Source organism: Symphalangus syndactylus, chromosome 9, assembly GCF_028878055.3.
Source record: "Symphalangus syndactylus isolate Jambi chromosome 9, NHGRI_mSymSyn1-v2.1_pri, whole genome shotgun sequence".
In the NCBI taxonomy this organism is placed as follows: Eukaryota; Metazoa; Chordata; class Mammalia; order Primates; family Hylobatidae; genus Symphalangus; species Symphalangus syndactylus.
Genome location: NC_072431.2, coordinates 30,544,393 through 30,560,822, shown reverse-complemented (window position 1 = coordinate 30,560,822; position 16,430 = coordinate 30,544,393). Strand labels below are relative to the sequence as shown.

At 53.7% G+C, this 16,430-nt stretch overlaps 3 protein-coding genes across 22 annotated transcripts in view; 1 reads left to right on the top strand and 2 right to left on the bottom strand.

Annotated features, from left to right (window-relative positions):
* Window positions 1-3,309, bottom strand: part of ZFHX2 (zinc finger homeobox 2) — a 35,372-nt gene extending 32,063 nt beyond the window's left edge. For 2 of the 4 annotated variants that reach the window (XM_055291757.2, XM_055291763.2), the window contains exon 1: window positions 2,742-2,968. The gene's annotated coding sequence lies outside the window, so the exon portion shown is untranslated. Of the gene's footprint in view, window positions 1-2,737; window positions 2,969-3,020 lie in introns of those variants that run through there. The other 2 variants (XM_063609354.1, XM_063609351.1) reach the window with 2 other exon arrangements.
* THTPA (thiamine triphosphatase) overlaps window positions 1-7,198 on the top strand; it is a 47,511-nt gene extending 40,313 nt beyond the window's left edge. Inside the window, exons 1-3 of one of the 4 annotated variants that reach the window (XM_055291776.2) lie at window positions 3,277-3,641; window positions 4,051-4,602; window positions 6,010-7,198. In XM_055291776.2, coding sequence (XP_055147751.1) covers window positions 4,056-4,602; window positions 6,010-6,155 — 693 coding nt within the window. In that variant the 5' untranslated portion in view covers window positions 3,277-3,641; window positions 4,051-4,055 and the 3' untranslated portion in view covers window positions 6,156-7,198. Of the gene's footprint in view, window positions 1-3,276; window positions 3,642-4,050; window positions 4,603-6,009 lie in introns of those variants that run through there. The other 3 variants (XM_055291778.2, XM_055291779.2, XM_063609407.1) reach the window with 3 other exon arrangements.
* Window positions 7,199-7,200: 2 nt separating this feature from the next.
* Window positions 7,201-16,307, bottom strand: AP1G2 (adaptor related protein complex 1 subunit gamma 2). 14 transcript variants are annotated; one of them, XM_063609360.1, is made up of 22 exons: window positions 15,163-16,307; window positions 14,823-15,027; window positions 14,274-14,398; window positions 13,990-14,131; window positions 13,776-13,872; window positions 13,528-13,604; window positions 13,318-13,413; window positions 12,818-12,898; window positions 12,258-12,356; window positions 12,028-12,083; window positions 11,746-11,859; window positions 11,416-11,556; window positions 11,284-11,338; window positions 11,080-11,202; window positions 10,213-10,302; window positions 9,997-10,124; window positions 9,671-9,775; window positions 9,221-9,344; window positions 9,005-9,140; window positions 7,872-8,035; window positions 7,555-7,653; window positions 7,201-7,468 (listed from the first exon to the last, which is right to left on the bottom strand). In XM_063609360.1, the coding sequence occupies exons 1-22, from the start codon at window positions 15,261-15,263 to the stop codon at window positions 7,367-7,369; spliced, it is 2,460 nt and encodes an 819-aa protein (XP_063465430.1). In that variant the 5' UTR covers window positions 15,264-16,307; the 3' UTR covers window positions 7,201-7,366. The 14 variants fall into 14 exon arrangements, with proteins under 14 accessions (XP_063465430.1, XP_055147743.1, XP_063465431.1 ...); XM_055291768.2 differs by having other exon boundaries at window positions 14,823-15,031; window positions 15,444-15,551; XM_063609361.1 differs by having other exon boundaries at window positions 15,444-15,533.
* Window positions 16,308-16,430: the final 123 nt, after the last annotated feature.

Sequence of the window (16,430 nt, the reverse complement as noted above, 5' to 3'; positions counted from 1 at the left end):
CTTCACCTCCCAGGTTCAAGTGATTCTCCTGCCTCAGCCTCCCAAGTAGCTGGGATTATAGGTGCCCACGACCATGCCCTGCTAATTTTGTATTTTTAGTAGAGATGGGGGTTTCACCATCTTAGCCAGGCTGGTCTCGAACTCCTGACCTCAGGTGATCCACCGGCCTCAGCCTCCCAAAGTCCTGGGATTATAGGCGTGATCCACCTCACCCGGCCGCTCCTGTATTCTAATAACAATAATTTCTAAGATTTCTTGAATGCATAGGGACAGTTCCAAGCACTTTTACATATATTGTTTACTCCTCTCAATACCTCAAGCATGAGGTAGATGCTATTATGGTCTCATTTTACAATTGAGGAAAGTAAGGCACAAACAAGTGAATTAACAGGCCCAAGGTCCAATGGCCAATAAGTAAGTGACAGCGCCAGGACTCAAAAACCTCCATGGTCTGGCTCCAGAACCCATACTAACTGCTATAACCTACTTCTCTTAAACAACACAACAAAACCCTGAAGTTCACATGACAAAAAGGAGAGATCAATGAACATTTTGAATTTATACTATGTGACAGTTTATGACTGAATCCTCACAGGTAACTGTGAGGCAGGCCACATTTTCTCAATGAAAAAGCAGTGACTGGCCGGGCGTGGTGGCTCACTCCTGTAACCCCAGCACTTTGGGAGGCTGAGGTGGGTGGATCACCTTAGGTCAGGAGTTCGAGACCAGCCTGACCAACATGGAGAAACCCTGTCTCTACTAAAAATACAAAATTAGCTGGGCGTGGTGGCATGCACCTGTAATCCCAGCTACTCGGGAGGCTGAGGCAGAAGAATCACTTGAACCCGGGAGGCAGAGGTTGTGGTGAGCCAAGATCACACCATTGCACTCCAGCCTGGGCAACAAGAGTGAAACTCTGTCTCAAAAACAAAAACAGGCCGGGCGCGGTGGCTCACACCTGTAATCCCAGCACTTCGGGAGGCGGAGGCGGGTGGATCACGAGATCAGGAGGTTGAGACCATCCTGGCTAACACAGTGAAACCCCGTCTCTACCAAAAACATACAAAAAAATTAGCTGGGCATGGTGGCGGGCGCCTGTAGTCCTGTCTACTTGGGAGGCTGAGGCAGGAGAATGGTGTGAACTCTGGAGGCGGAGCTTGCAGTGAGCCGAGATGGCGCCACCGCACTCCAGCCTGGGCGACAAAGCGAGACTCCGTCTCAAACAAAAATTAGGCGGGTGGGGTGGCACGTGCCTGTAGTCCCAACTACTCAGGAGGCTGAGGCAGGAGAATCACTTGAACCCGGGAGGCAGAAGTTGCAGTGAGCTGAGACACCAGAGCGAGACTCCGTCTCCAAAAAAAAAAAAAAAAAAAAAAAAAAAAAGCAGATGCTTAGGAAAGTGGAGTAGCTTGCCGAAGGCCAAACATCTAGAAAGTGAAGCTGAGAGTCGACCTCAGGTCTGGCTCCGGAAACTGCTCTTTGTGTTCAAATAAGCTGCTGCTTTTGCCCCACTGGATTGGACCTTATAACACAAGGAAAAATTAGGTCTTCATCCCAGGTTAACAAAACTGGAAAGCAAAGGATGAATGAAAAGCAGGCCCTAGGAGATGGGGTTGCTTCCCTCCCTAACCAACTGTGCTTAACATGGAGTGGGGCCAGGGGTTGACCCAAGCTACCCCAAGTTCAAGATGCCATTTGTTTATTTATTTATACACAGGGTCTTGCTCTGTTGCCGAGGCTGGAGTGCAGGCAGTAGCAGGATCATAGCTCACTGCCCTTGACCTCCTGGGCTCAAGCTATCCCCCTGCCTCAACCTCCTGAGCAGCTGGGACCACAGGCATGCACTACCACACCCGGCTAATTAACAATTTTTTTTTTTGTAGAAACAGGGTCTTCCTATGTTGCCCAGGCTGGTCTCAAACTCCTGGCCTCAAGTGATCCTCCTGCCTCGACCTCTCAAAGTGCTAGGATTACAAGTGTGAGTCAACGCACCTGGCCAAAATGCCATGTCTTTAAGCCAGTGTCCTTCTTCCTATAATACCTCTCACTGGTCATGTTTCCAGAAACATACTGGTGAGAGGGCAGGTATTGAGAGCATGGCACTTCTCACCCATCATAGGAAGGAGTCCAGGAGTTAAGAGCCATGGTTCCTCAGGGAGCTTCCTCACATGGAAGGTCAGACATATATAGTTAGAGTCTCCAGATAACCATAGTCCTCAGAGGGAGTAAGAAGGAATCGTCTCTATTAATATTTTGTCTCCCAAAGCATTCAAAGGGCCAACCCCATGTTTTCCTGAATTTTATTTTTTTTGGGACAGATGGAGTCTCTTTCTGTCGCCCAGGCTGGAGTGCAGTGGCGCCATCTCAGCTCACTGCAACCTCTGCCTCCCAGGTTCAAGCAATTCTCATGCCTCAGCCTCTGGAGTAGCTGGGAACACAGGCACGCGCCACCACGCCCAGCTCATTTTTGCATTTTTAGTAGAGACGGGGGTTTCTCCATGTTGGCCAGGCTGGTCTTGAACTCCTGACCTCAGGTGATTCACCCTACTCGGCTTCCCAAAGTGCTGGGATTGCAGGTGTGAGCAACCGCACTGGCCTTTCTGTATTCTAAATGTACATAAGTAGTTCTACGCCTGACAAAAACTGCTTAGGGACCGCTGGAAACTCTGACAAACTCCTCAGTCAAGCACTCAAGGCTTTTCCCTCAACTGCATTTCTAGCCTCGTCTTCTACTTACATACCACCCAGGTGCTCTCCAGTTTCTGGGCCTTTGCTTAGGCTATTCCTGTCTCCATCTAGGTCTCCAACAGTTGAAATACCGTCATATCTTTAGTTACTGGCCAAAATATCACTTTATTCTCTGACAGAAAGTTTCTCACTCACTTTTACCCTGAACGTTCATGCCAGGAGGTATTAGATCCCCTCTAAAACTCCAGAGTAGCTAAACTGGACTTTATTACGCGCTGCCCCCGCCCCCTTCCCTCCCCCCACCAACCCCCCTCGCCACCATTGCCACTGGCCTGCGCTTAGCTGGCTGCTATAGCAGATATCTGTTGGACAGTGTGAATGGCTTGTATTCCAGGCCCATCTGCCTGCGTTGGGGTGCGGCGGGGGGTGTTGGAGACGGGACTGGGGCTTGAGCTCCTTGCACCCGACTCTCCCAGCCGCCTTGTAGCCCCAGTTCAGCTTTAGGTAGGGTACCGCAGGCACCAAGTGCAGCTTTCCTGTCACCATAGCGACGGGCGGGGCGAGAGGGCAAAGTCTCCCTTTGCAACTACATCTCCCATCATGCATCCGCGCCTCGGGGTGCCTGGCTCAGCCTCAGGCCTGAGACCTGTACCAACCCCCGGGAGCCGTGCGGGGCCGACGATGAGGAGCAGAGTGCAAGGGGGCGGCCTCACTCCGCTGGCCACCCCGGGGTCCTGGCCTCCCATTACATAGCGGGTGTCTCGAGCCCTGGCCTGCTCTCGGCACCGCCACAACGGGCCTAATATGGCGGCTGGTGCCAAGACCTGCCGGGCGCGCGGAGGGTCGGGCCGAGGTCCGGGATCGGGAACTGCTCCCGGCATTCCTCGCGAGTGTATGGCGTGGGCTCCCTTTCCCCCTCTCTGGGTCCCGCGAGGAGACTCTCGGGCTTTGAGGTGAGACCTGAGGTTCCGCTGGCCGGTAGTGTAGCAGGAAAGGGCAGGTCCTCCCGGGTCGTGAGCCACTAGCCTCCTGGGGTGGCAAGGTGTAGAGAGGGGGGCGTTGAAAGGACACCCGCTACCCGGCGTGCTTTCTAGGGGTCTCTTTGGATTGAGGACATCAGCGGCAGTGGAAGGGATTTTACTGGAGACCTGTCACTGTCAGAGCCTTAAAATATCACCGACGGGGCCTTAATATCACCGAGGTAGAGAGAAAAGGGCAGTAGCCCTAGAGACTGTTGCGACACAGTGTGCCCCTCATAAGTTCTTCCAGGGAGGGGGTCTGTACTGAGTTGACGTCCCAGGAGCTGAGCAGCAGGCTTTGCATCCTTGGGAACTCAGCAAATGTTTGTTCAACCAATTGCAGGTAGCATGGCCCAGGGCTTGATTGAGGTGGAGCGAAAGTTCCTTCCAGGGCCTGGCACAGAGGAGCGGCTGCAGGAGTTGGGGGGCACCCTGGAGCACCGGGTCACCTTCCGAGACACCTACTATGACACCCCTGAGCTGAGCCTCATGCAGGCTGACCACTGGCTGCGACGACGAGAGGATAGTGGATGGGAGCTCAAATGTCCTGGAGCAGCAGGTGTCTTAGGACCCCATACGGAGTATAAGGAACTCACAGCGGAACCTGCAATTGTGGCCCAGCTCTGTAAGGTGCTGGGGGCTGACGGCCTGGGGGCTGGAGATGTGGCTGCTGTGCTGGGCCCACTGGGGCTGCAGGAAGTAGCTAGTTTTGTGACTAAGCGGAGTGCCTGGAAGCTGGTGCTCTTGGGAGCTGATGAAGAGGAGCCACAGCTCAGGGTGGACTTGGATACAGCCGACTTTGGCTACGCTGTGGGTGAGGTAGAGGCCCTGGTGCATGAGGAGGCTGAAGTACCAACTGCCCTAGAGAAGATCCACAGGCTCAGCAGCATGCTTGGTGAGGGAGACAGGCCCTTTTGTGCTCTTCCTGCTCCCCCCTTTTCTCTTTTGGAGGCACCCGCTGGACCACGTAGTGGGGGAGGGCCTCTGGATTAAAAAAAAACTTTTTTTAATAGAGACGAGGTTTTGCTGTGTTGCCCAGGCTGGTCTGGAACTCCTGGACTCAAGCAGTTTGCCTGCCTCAGCCTTCCAAAGTGCTGGGATTACAGGTTTGAGCCTCTGTGCCTGGCCTGGATTATTTTTATAGTGGAAATTGTTTTAGCAATTTTCTAAGTTTGCTTACAGTTCTGTGAAATCTCGTTTTCTCTTTAACAGTAGCTAATTTGGATTTAGTCCTTCCATGTGTCTAATTCCAGCCAACCTGCCTCATTTAGTTCTCATACCTATAGCCAGATCTCCTTCAGTTTCATTTCTCAGTTCCCTGCTTTGACTCTTCCTCCCCCCAGTCTTTTTTTTTTTTTTTTTTTTTTTTTTTTCTTCTTCAGTCACCACTCCTCCACAAGGAGTAAAAAGTAAGCCTTTTTACAAAAGCTGCCCTCTGGGAGGCTCAGACCCAGGATCTTCAGATCATGAGACTGATGCACTGCCCACTACACCTAGAGTCCAGCCAATCTTGTCCTTTTGTTTTACAATTACCTAGATCCTTTTAATTTGTCCTTTTGGTTTTTTGTGAAGGACAATAACATTATAGTTATGTGAGACAGTGGGGCATGATTTGGCAGATTTGTTCCCGAGCATAATTCCCTTGTAGACAGTTAATCCACACTAGTGTGGAATGGTGCATCCCATGGGGCTTTACAGCCCTGCAGTGCTGTTTGAGCCCCCTCAGGAAACATACACTGAGTTCCTTGCTATGTGCCCAGCATGCTGCTAGGCATTAACAACAGACACTGGCAACAGGCAGTTCCATTCTCACCTCACCACGTAGAGGTGAGAATTCTATATGAATCCCACCCCATGGCTATAGCTTCCCTCTTCTTCTTACTATAGCTCTTGGTTTCTATGTGTACATCTCTGCATGTGTTTCATTACTAAGCTAATGAGCTTTGGCCTGGTCTAGGGCTTTAATCTTGATAGCGGGAGAGGGTAATAACTGAAATGAGCTGACATTGAGGCATCCTTCGTCTTCTTGGTGCCTGGGTGCCTCTTCGCCATTTCTCCTTGCTGGAGGAGAGGCTCAGGTGTGGCTTCTAGTCCCACTCTTGCCTGAAGTTGCTCTTTTAGATCCCACTTCCACAGGCAGGCAGGGAGTGGACTAGTGTGTTACAGAAGCTGGGTGGGTGACATTCAGAACCCCAGTGTGGCTTTGGAAACATCCATGGAGTCCTGGCTAGGTGGGCAGGGAGCAGAGTCCAAGTGCTTGTGGCTCTGTCCATTTCTCTCCTCATTGTCCTTTTACCTGTAGGTGTGCCTGCACAGGAGACAGCACCGGCCAAGCTGATCGTGTATCTACAGCGTTTCCGGCCTCAAGACTATCAGCGCCTGCTAGAAGTGAACAGCTCCAGAGAGAGGCCACAGGAGACTGAAGATCCTGACAACTGCCTGGGCTAGGGGTGTCCCTTCCTAGAAGGGGAAGGGAACTCTGGGTCTAACGGAGTCCACTCCTGGGCCCACTGTGCCTCTCCCCTCGGTGTCCCTTCTGACAGTTGACTCCTTTCTTTCCAGCTCTGCCTGTTTCTTCCCCCTTCTCTAAGCTAGTCTTCCTTGAGCCCTCCCTGGCTGCTTCCTCTCCCTCATCCGTCAGATGCAATCTGTGGGCCGCCCCTCTCCCCTGGCCGCTAAGCAGCCTCCATTGATTTCCGCTCGTGTTTATAGGATTTCCACTTAGCCGTGATCAGTAGTTAAGCACAGGAAAATCCCTTGCCACCCCCCACCCCTTGGTCGATGCCATTGATTCTGCCAGCAGCTCCTAAACCACCTTACAGCTGAGTTAGAAGATGAGGGGAGGCAGCACGGATTTCCCTGCCTTGGGGTGTGGGAAACAGAAGCAAGTTGAGGAAATGGTTGGGAATCCCTGTTAGAACTCTAGAAATTCTTTTTTTTTTTTTTTTTTGAGACAGAGTCTCGCTCTGTCGCCCAGGCTGGAGTGCAGTGGCGCAATCTCGGCTCGCTGCAAGCTCTGCCTCCTGGGTTCACGCCATTCTCCTGCCTCAGCCTCCCGACCAGCTGGGACTACAGGTGCCCGCCACCACGCCCGGCTAATTTTTTTGCATTTTTAGTAGAGATGGGGTTTCACCATGGTCTCGATCTCCTGACCTCGTGATCCGCTCGCCTCGGCCTCCCAAAGTGCTGGGATTACAGGCGTGAGCCACCGCGCCCGGCAGAACTCTAGAAATTCTAATCTGATTTTGCCACTGTGCCTAGCTCTGGCCCAGAGGGTAGAGTGCCTCCTGTGGAAGTTTAGGGGCAAATTTGTTCCCTGATCTGGAGAGGGTTAGAAAGAACCAACAGCTGCCCCCTCCAAGCCTCCGTGTTGAGACAGGTTCTCAAGGCTCAGGGGAAGATGCATACCTCCTATGTAAGAATGTTTTTCCCTTGCTGTTATTCATACACACTTTCCACTTCAAATATACCCAAATATGGCTTTCCTCCCCTCTCAGGCTTTTTTGGGCTTTATTTGTGGGAGAAGGGGGCTGGTCCCCAGTTTTTGCAGTGCAAAGCCAGAGCGCCACCTGCTGGTAGCCCTCAGGTGTAGGTTCGAAGCTGCTGGGGCCCCCTGGGGTTTGGGACACAGGAGAATTTCAGGCTGTGAGTGGAGACAGTTACTGCCACGATTCCACAGGCAGGTTGTTCACCTCAAAGATCTCCTGCACCGACTGGTGAAAGTGGTTGTAGGTGAGGCGCAGCTTTAGCCGCAGGGGGGCCTAGGAATAGGAGAGCGGGGACCAGGGTTAGCACCCACGGCTTCTTCTATCCCTGGGTCTTGTCTTGGGGGACTCCTGAAGCTCACCTTGTTAGGATTGAGGATTCTGAAGAGCTGGGTGATAGGAAGGCCACCCCGAGCTGGAACTGTGTTCCCACTGGGGGCCTGCAGCTGCAGCTGGAGACTCTGAACACAGGAGTTTAACAGAGCACAGTATGGCAGTCGGTAGGGCTCAGGCAGCCCCTCTACGATCAGTGGCTCCACACCCTTTTCCTGTAACTCCCCAAGTGCTGGTCTCCAGATGACTCAATCCCATCTCACACTGTCTCCCACCCACCTCCTCCACTTAGTGGCCTTTTCTCCTGGAGTCCCCAGGCCACCTCTGAACTCTGATCTTTACAAACCTTGGGCACAGCAGCCTGGCAGATGAAATGGGTGACATCACCCTCTGAGAAGTTGGTGGCAGTGACGGTGATTAACAGCAAAGCAGAGTTTTCAGGGGGTCGACTGAAAGACAGATTCAGCTGTACTCCCTCACGCTCAAACACTTTGAGATCTGGGATGGGAGCTGGAGTAGGGAGACAGAGGCAGCTCAGTGTGCAGGTTTGAGAGAACATGTTTGTTCATCCATTCAACAAAAATTGAGTGAACACCTACTGGCCCTGCACTACTTGAAAAGCTAATAACAAAGTAGACATGTAGATGAGGCTGGAGCTTACTGTCTAATGGGGGAGAGAAACAATAAAAAAGGGCCGGGCATGGTGGCTCATGCCTGTAATCCCAGCACTTTGGGAGGCTGAGGCGGGTGGATCACCTGAGGCCCGGAGTTCGAGACCAGCCTGGCCAACACGGTGAATCCCTGTCTCTACTAAAAATACAAAAAATTAGCCGGGTGTGGTGGCTTGTGCCTGTAGTTCCAGCTGCTTGGGAGGCTGAGACACGAGAACAGCTTGAACCTGGGAGGCGGAGGTTGCAGTGAGCTGAGATCGCGCCACTGCACTCCAACCTGGGTGACAGAGCAAGACTCTGTCTCAAAAAAAAAAAAAAAAAGCAAGATAATTACAGACCATAATAGATGCTATGAAGGAAGTAAGTCATGCCAGAATAACTGGGGAGAACTGACTCAAATAGGAGTGGTAGGGGAAGGCATCTGACATTTTAGCTGAAGCCTGAAGAGTGAGAATGAGCTGGTCATTTGATGTGCTGGGGAAAGAACATTCCATGTAAAAAAGAACATGAAATGCCAAGGGTGGGAGGGTGTGAGGAGCTGAGAAGGGGGCAGTGAGTGGGTAGTGGGAAAGTGGTATAAGAAGGGTTGGGGAGGAAGCAGGGCCCTGTAGGCCAGGGAAAGAAGTCTGGAACAAAGGGAAGACAGGTGACCATGATTGACTTCATTCTTTTACCTCCTGAGATGGGGATGGGATGGGGGACACACAGGAAGAAGCAGGGTCCATGAGCCTCAGCCCTTGGCTTAGGAGGGGAAGCAGTACATTTCCACCTACCTTCTCTAAGACATCTCCCCTTTGCTTAGGCTTACCTGGGGGTGGAGGTGCACAGGGAAGGTCAAGCAGGTGTACCAGAGCACCTCCTGGGGCGGGGTCCAGAGGGGGAGGATGCTGGACATCCCCAGAAGCCCCATCCAGGAGATCTAGCAGATCCAGGAGCTGCGAGGCCTAGCGGAAGGGACAGAAGGGGCAGGGCTGGGTATGAAGCTCAGCCCGTCTTCCTACCCCAGAGTTTCTAGCCTCCTCACCTGGGGCTCTGTGGGCACTGGGGCTGCTTCTGAAAGCTGGGCTGCTTCTTTGCTTTCTTTTGCTTCCTCATCAGCCTGAGGGCCATCTCGCTCCACAAGAGGCATTTTTTCCAGGATAGCAGCCCTGAGAGGATGGAATGCAAGTGTGCCTCTGTGTGGTCTCTGGGCCTTTCACAAGAGGCATCTAGGATGAGGACTAGGAACATGGAGCCCTGGGCACATGGTGGCTCAGAAGTACCCTTCTGATTTCCTAAAATGACATGTTGTTGCTGATTTTCAGATGAACAAGGAGGGTTGGAAGCCAGCTTAGCTTCAATTAACAGTGGGTGGGAAGCTCTCACCGTGGATGTGGAAGAACACAGGTGAGGATGAGGCCCTTGTACCTAGAAAAGGGCATTTGGGAGAGGGCAGGGGTTTGGGTCCCATGCTGCAGCAGAGTGCTGGACACACCTCATGTGGTCGTATTTCCGGAAGAGTGTGTCATACTCCACAGCCCGCTGCTGCAGCTCCACGTCCAAGCAGCTCCCGTAGATGGACACCACCTGGCGGATGCGGCTGGGCCAGTGTAGTATGTAAGTGGCAATGGCAGTGTGCCACTGCCGGATGTGGCAGGAAGGAAAGGCCCACGGAGCAGGGAAATACCCAGATTTGGCTCAAAAACAAGAACCTAGGGGCTGGGGGGTAGGGAGGGCTGGGTATGTATGCCTGGAAAGAAACTCAGAAATGGGTGGGCCCAGTGACAGGCCATCTCTCAAGGGGCTGGGACCCCTTCTTACTTGTTGTCCCCACAGAGGCGAGTGCTGAGCTTCATGAGGGCTGTGAGGGCATATCCTCGAGTGGCTGGCAGGGACATATGGGACTGCAGCACCTTTTCCAGCAATGCCAGCACTTCCTCTTCGTCCACCTTCAGACATGGATACAGTTAGTGACCCTGGTGCAAGTCCTGCCCCCCTGACGAGTCCCTCCTCAGTGTACCCTCAATGAGGTCTCACCTGAAGGGGCTCAATCTCCTCGCAGTTCCCTGCCAGCAGAAGGTCCCCATACTCCCCAATGCACCAGGCTGCCACCTGCACCAGTGGTTGCTACATGGGATAAGAAACTGCTGGGCTGGCTGGGCATGGTGGCTCACGCCTGTAATCCCAGCACATTGGGAGGCTGAGGCGGGAGGATCGCTTGAGACCAGGAGTTCAAGACTAGCCTGGGCAACATAGTGAGACCCCCCCATCTCTATTAAAAAAAAAAACAGAGAGAGAAAGAAAGAACTGCTGGGCCAGTGTCTGAGGTCCCCTCCTCACTTCCAGACCTGGCAATATCCCTTTAGGCAGTGCAGAGATGTTGGGGGGTTGGAGGGGTGGGGAAAGGTAAGTTTGTTACCTGGCTCCCACTGCCCTCTGGTGGCCAAGCATCAGAACTACCTGGCCTAACCACACAGGGTGGAAATGTGAGAGGGTCCCTCCCTTGTGGAAGGGGTGGATGCTTTCTGCCCATCCTATTTAATTAAGATGGGAAAGGGGGCTATAGATACTGGCTGGCATCTGTTAATTCATTCAGCATTCAGGGTAATAATAAAACCTCATAAACACAAGAGCTTTAATCTGAAGGCAGCTCTAAGAGGCAGTCAGGGTACATGGAGCATAAGGGAAGTTAGTCATCTGTAGTTACATAACCAGGAGGTACCAGAGTCAGGACAAAAGCCCAGATGTTCTTAAAAACAGGGCTCTGTGCTCGGAGGTCTTCTGCACTATGTAGGTAGCTGTGACCTTGAGAGAAAAATTGGAATCTAGTGTAGGGAGGAGGTGGCCCAGGATGGGCAAGGGAGTGGCTGGGCAGCCCTAGGCCTGGGTAGGTGGGAATGGTACCTGGGAAATGTCTTCTGCCAGGACATTGTAGAGGCGGCGCACAGAGTAGGCATGTAGCTCCTGGGCCCCCCCAATCAGCTGGGTCAGGTTGGCCACTGCATCATCCCGCACATGGGTGCCCGCCTGGAAGGTGTGGGCATGGCCAAGTCAGTGTGGTGAATCCTGACCACTTCTGCCCAGCTCTCTGACTGGCCCCTGCCTCACCGTTGTCAGCACATGCAGGATGGTGTCTATGTGCCAGCGTTTGGTTGGAGCAAACCTAGGGGATATATGGCTCATCAGTCCTGGTACTGACCCTCCCCAGATTCTGCCCTCTTCGACTCCTGGGCACCTCACCTCTCTGCAGCCAGCAGGATGCCTGAGGCACAGTCAGCCCGTAGGTCAGGAGGGCAGGACTCCAGAAAGGCCTGCAGCTCTTGTATCATGGCTCGCACATTGGAGCTATTTACCAGAGCCAGGCTTAGTTCCAGGGCTCTCCTGGCAGGAGAAAGAGGTTTCCATGCAGGTAGCCCAGGTCATCCTGGTCCATGCCTCAGGCCCTCCGCTTCCCCAGGGACCTGTCCCTCTTAGTCCCCTTACTCCAGCTGCTCTAAGCTGGCTCGAGTTTTGGCCACAAGGCACTGGGAACTTCTGCCCTGCCCTCCTGTCCCCTCTGTCACTGCTCACCGGCTGAGGGAGGCATCAGTTTCCTGTAGACATTCCACAACAGTGGGCCGATGCCGCTGTACAGCACTGTGATCAGACTGCACCAGTCGAAGCAGTGATGTCAGGGCTACATACCTGGTCAGGATGGGGGAGGTTCTATCATACCATGGCCATCAGCCCTCACTCCCCGTCCTGTCCTGGATATAGGGGTAAGAGAGAAATGGATCAGGAGGCTCTGGAGGAAGGAGGGCAGAGGGCTAGGGGATCAGTGGCACAGCCTAGGTAGACAGTTGGGACTATTACCTAATGTTCCTGTCACTGTTGAGTAGGAAGCGGCCAAGAATGTTGACAGCTAGAACCTATGAGAGGCAGAAGTTGGGGTCAGCCAGGAAAGGAGCAACCTGCTCAGCCGTTGAGGAGTGGGAACACATTGGTGCAAGATGATGGAGCTAGGAGGAAGAAACCAGCAAGCAGGACCTGTATGGGTGAGGTGGTGGGCGGGGCCATAGTGGGAGAGGCATAAGGGATGATACCCGTAGGCCAGCTGCAGAGCGGATGTCCATGATGGTGAGTACTGTCTCAAACAGGACCGCATTTCCGGCATTTCGGCTGCTGTCTGTGTTAGTGGCCACCTGAGTGGATGAGAGAGGAGATGTATCTGCTCAAGGCCCTCCTCAGGTCTCCTTTTTTTGATACAGGGTCTCACTCTGTCGCCCACAGCTCACTGCAGCCTTGACCTCCCAGGCTCAGGTGATCATCCTGCCTCAGCCTCCTGAGTGGCTGGGACTACAGGCACATGCCAACAAGCCCAAGTAATCCTCGGGATTCTTGAAGGACTCCAACATGTCGTCTGTCCATCCTTCAACCATCCAACAAAGTTCCCTGAGCCTCTACTATGTGCCAGGGCCAGCCTGGGCACTGGGGCAATAGCACTAAGACAGACTGTGTCCCTTCTTCATGGCGTTCACTGTCTAGAGGAGATGGAGAGGCAATTATATGGCCACTGCACAGTGAGGAGTCATGTGAGGGGCACCCAGGGCTGGTGGGGTCTCCAAGCAACACAGCTAACCAGTGCCGTCCTCCCAGCCCCCACCTGGGCCAGCAAGTCATTCATGGTCTCACTGCTCTCCTCGTGGTTCCGGCCCAGGATCCGAAGCAGACGAAGTATCTGGACCTGAGGTTGGGTTGAAAATGGAAAGTTGTAGGGGTTCATAGGATAAGGAGTCACAGGGCTGAGGAGAAAACTCCAACATGGAGGAGAGCACTGTGAGGGTCTGGCTGGCTCCTTAGAGCCTTCCCCCACCTCCTCACCTCCACAGGTCCCTTGGTCCTGGGAGGGGAACAGAGGTGTGTGAGGCCAGGAGAGTTTAGGACAGGCTTAAAAAAAAAATTGTTACCAAACTGTATTTTCCTGACTTTTAGGCATTCCCTCTCCCCTCACAGGTCCTGGGATGGCCTGGGCAATCCTGTGCCTGCTACTCTGCTGCCCAGGACACTGAGAGAACCAGTGTTCTCTGGGAGGAAACCACTGGTCATGGTCTTACTGCTATGCCCTCTCTGATCCAGGGATACAGCAGTGAAAGGTCACCCCACCTGCAGGAAGGGGTCGCTGACTCCAGATATGCTGTGTTCTGTGGAGTATCCCGTTGTCACCAGAGTCCGGAGGATCTGTACCAGCTGGGGTACCACCTGGAGGGAAGGCACAACTTTGGGCATTCGTTCTAATCCTCTCCAGCTAAAGCCCCATTCCTTCCCCACTGACCCTCTCTTCCAGGCCCAGGGCCTGCTCCTTCACCAGCCCACCTTTCGGAAGTGCCTGAGGGCTGCAGGGCTTCGTTCGCAGAGCTCCGTGATCAGCGTGATGGTGCCCAGCAGGATGCCTGGGGTCAGGGTCGGGGAAGTGAATGGTGGGGGCCAGGGGCAAGAGAGTCTATTGCGTGTGTGCCTGTGTGTGTGCACTACTCTTCTCCTATTAGCTGGGGTTCCCACCCGATTTTCAATTCTTCTGTCCCTAGACCTGAAGCAAAGGATGGGGAGCCCCACAGCCTTACCATGGTGACGCTCATGAACCAGTTTGGCACAGGGTGGGAGGAAGACACTGGAGAGTTCAGGCACCTTCCGGATCATGTGCACTGCAGTCAGAATAGCCTGCAGAGGTCAGGGGCCTCAGACAGGGGTCAGAGAGGGTGGACCCCTGCATCTACTGCTATATGGCACGCAGCAGGCAGTGTGCAGGAGCAAGTGCCAGGAGTCCCACCATCTCACCTTCTTGCGCACGTAGGGACTGGGTTGCAGGAGCAGTTTCTCCACTTCTGGGGCCAGGTCTCGGCACATCTCAGCAGAGCCTATGGTGCTCAAAGTGCACAAGGCCAGGCCTTGTACTGGCTGAATCCCCTGGCTCAGGTCACTGCAGGGTTTGGGAGGACGGTCAGTCAAACCTCTGAGAAAATCAGTCCTTTTCAATACCCACAACAGGCAGTCCCCTGGGATTTCCAAGGTCCCTACTCTCCCATCTCCCTGATTCCAAGTGATTGCCAGAACCCTCTCACTTCTTGATGCTGTTGGTAATGAGCAGGTGGGCATCGTGCCTCTCATCCAATAGAAGCATGGCCCCCAGGTAGCCCACCCTCTTGTCTGTGAATCTGGAGGAGGCGATCAGTTTCAGGCACTCCATCTATAGTGAAGGGGACAGACCAAGAAGAGGCAGGCGTGAAACCATGGACACTCACATCCCTGTTCCACCTTCTTCTTTAAAACCAGATTAACCTGTGGGGCATCATATCTCATCACTCTCCCTTCAACAAGAGGAGAAGCTTAGGAAATTCAGGCGTTAGTGGGTAGGAGGAACTAGGAGTTGACGAGGACGGGAGCGGAGAGGAGGAGGTGCTTGCCCTAAAGGAGGCTGGCCACAGAATGAAGGGTTCAGGCCAGCTGATGACCAGTAGGGGTAGCAATGGGGAAAGAGGTTTGCAGTGCAGGCTGTGAAGACTCTAAAATTGTAGAATTTAAAAAACCAGGGAATAAACAGGTGAGAGAGTCTGGGACTCTGCCCCACTAGCCTTCATCAAGCTCAGGAGGGAGGTATTCCTGGCTAGTACCTGTCCAAAGTGGGCGGGGTAGCCCAACATGTGGACGTAGAGAAGTTTGGCCAGCTGCCGGTGCCTGTGCACCGGGTCCCCGTCGCGGAAGGAGGCCCGGATGTGGGCACACTCCTTTTGTATCACCTCCCGCTCCTGGGCCTGAGTCTTGGCCCCGCGAATCTCTTCGATGAGGTCCTGAAGCTTCAGCGAAGTCACCACCATCCTGACTGGCAGAGTCCGGGAGTGGAGAAACACTCTCTGGCCGGGCGTGCCTGGGCTTTCGGCCCAGGCCCGTCCTGTGTCAAGACCCTAAGAGCCTGGGTCCCACAGGTACCGTAAAATTGCGCCCGCATTTTACCTTTCCCGAAGTGGGTCTCCAAATTCCGCGCCCACCCCACCGCCCGAGAAGCCCACTACGCATGCGTCCGCACCCCACCGGCGCCCCTTCCTATTGAGCATGCGCCGTAGCCCCACCTATTTCTCTCTCCCGTTTCCTCCCCCTACCTGGTACCCTATCCCTAGCTCAGCCATTACTTTCTTTCCACGACCCTCTGCTGTTTCTTCCGCGAGCTTCCTCCCCCGATTTCCGTCTCAGGCAGCGGCAGCCACAGCCTGCCTACCCCAGGACTCCAGCCTCACCTGGCTTCTGCCTCAACTCCGCTCCTCTGCCCCCCAGCGCTTCCTGGTACGGGGCCGAGCAGGGGTTGGTGCTCCGTGCGGTCCTTCCCTCTCCCCGCCTCCACCACGGGACCCCGCCCTCCTGGGCCGACTGCAGAGCCTTCCTGAATCCTCTGACCTCGGGCCTCAGGCTTTAGCGGAGAGACAGCATGATAGGCCTGGAGTTCTTCAAGAGGCCTCCTCGCACATCCTTACCACCCGGAGAGCCTCAGTTTGGATTTGAAGCCATCGCACCCCAAAGGAGATGACAATCCCCCCCCTTTTTTGAACTTTTTTATTAATATATTTTTTTTGTTAAATTTCTTTGTATTTTTTTCCTGCAAGACTTGGTGTTGGCGGCACTGTTGTAGTTTAACTTCAATCCCAAATTCCATGAAATAGAAATCAGAAGTAAAGGTTGAGAGGGGAGGAAGGAGGGAGGCAAGCCAAGGAATAAACAAGAGTTTGACTAGAAAAAAAGAAGAGGGTATGTGTGGTGGGCATTCCCGGGCAAGGCCATTCCTTGAGGGAGGGGGTTGGCAGGCAGCTTGCCTCTGCCTCATGCAGGGGAGGGAGGATAGATCCCCTGGGGACCCTACAGTCCCCTCTTCCTAGGGCTTCCTGCTCCCAGGGGAAAAGCTAATACCAGAGAGGGATCAGCCACAACCTCAAACAGGGCTCTCCACCCACCTGTCACCCGGGTTTGACTCCCACCTCTGCCCTGCCTGGGAAGCATGTGAGATCAGCTATCTTTGATCCCCTCCTTCTGTTGTTTTCCCATTTCACAAGATTCTGATGTGAAGGGGGAAGGGATATAACCCATTTTGAGACTACTAAACTTGTCACAGCTTCTGCTTCCTTGTGAGCTCCTGTTATCTTGTCTGGTCCTATCGCCCAGAAGTGCCTCCTCCCACCACAACTCCCAGAGTTGGGGCGTGGGGGCCTTGCTCAAGTGCCTCTAACCCTCTG

Excerpts from the sequence above, each read along its gene's own strand:
- AP1G2 (XM_055291767.2), bottom strand. The coding sequence starts at position 15,026 with ATGGTGGTGACTTCGCTGAAGCTTCAGGACCTCATCGAAGAGATTCGC. Across the intron at positions 11,339-11,415 it reads ATCCTGCTGGCTGCAGAGAG|GTTTGCTCCAACCAAACGCT; the intron begins GTGAGGTGCCCA and ends TATATCCCCTAG. Across the intron at positions 10,125-10,212 it reads AGGAGATTGAGCCCCTTCAG|GTGGACGAAGAGGAAGTGCT; the intron begins GTGAGACCTCAT and ends CCATGTCTGAAG.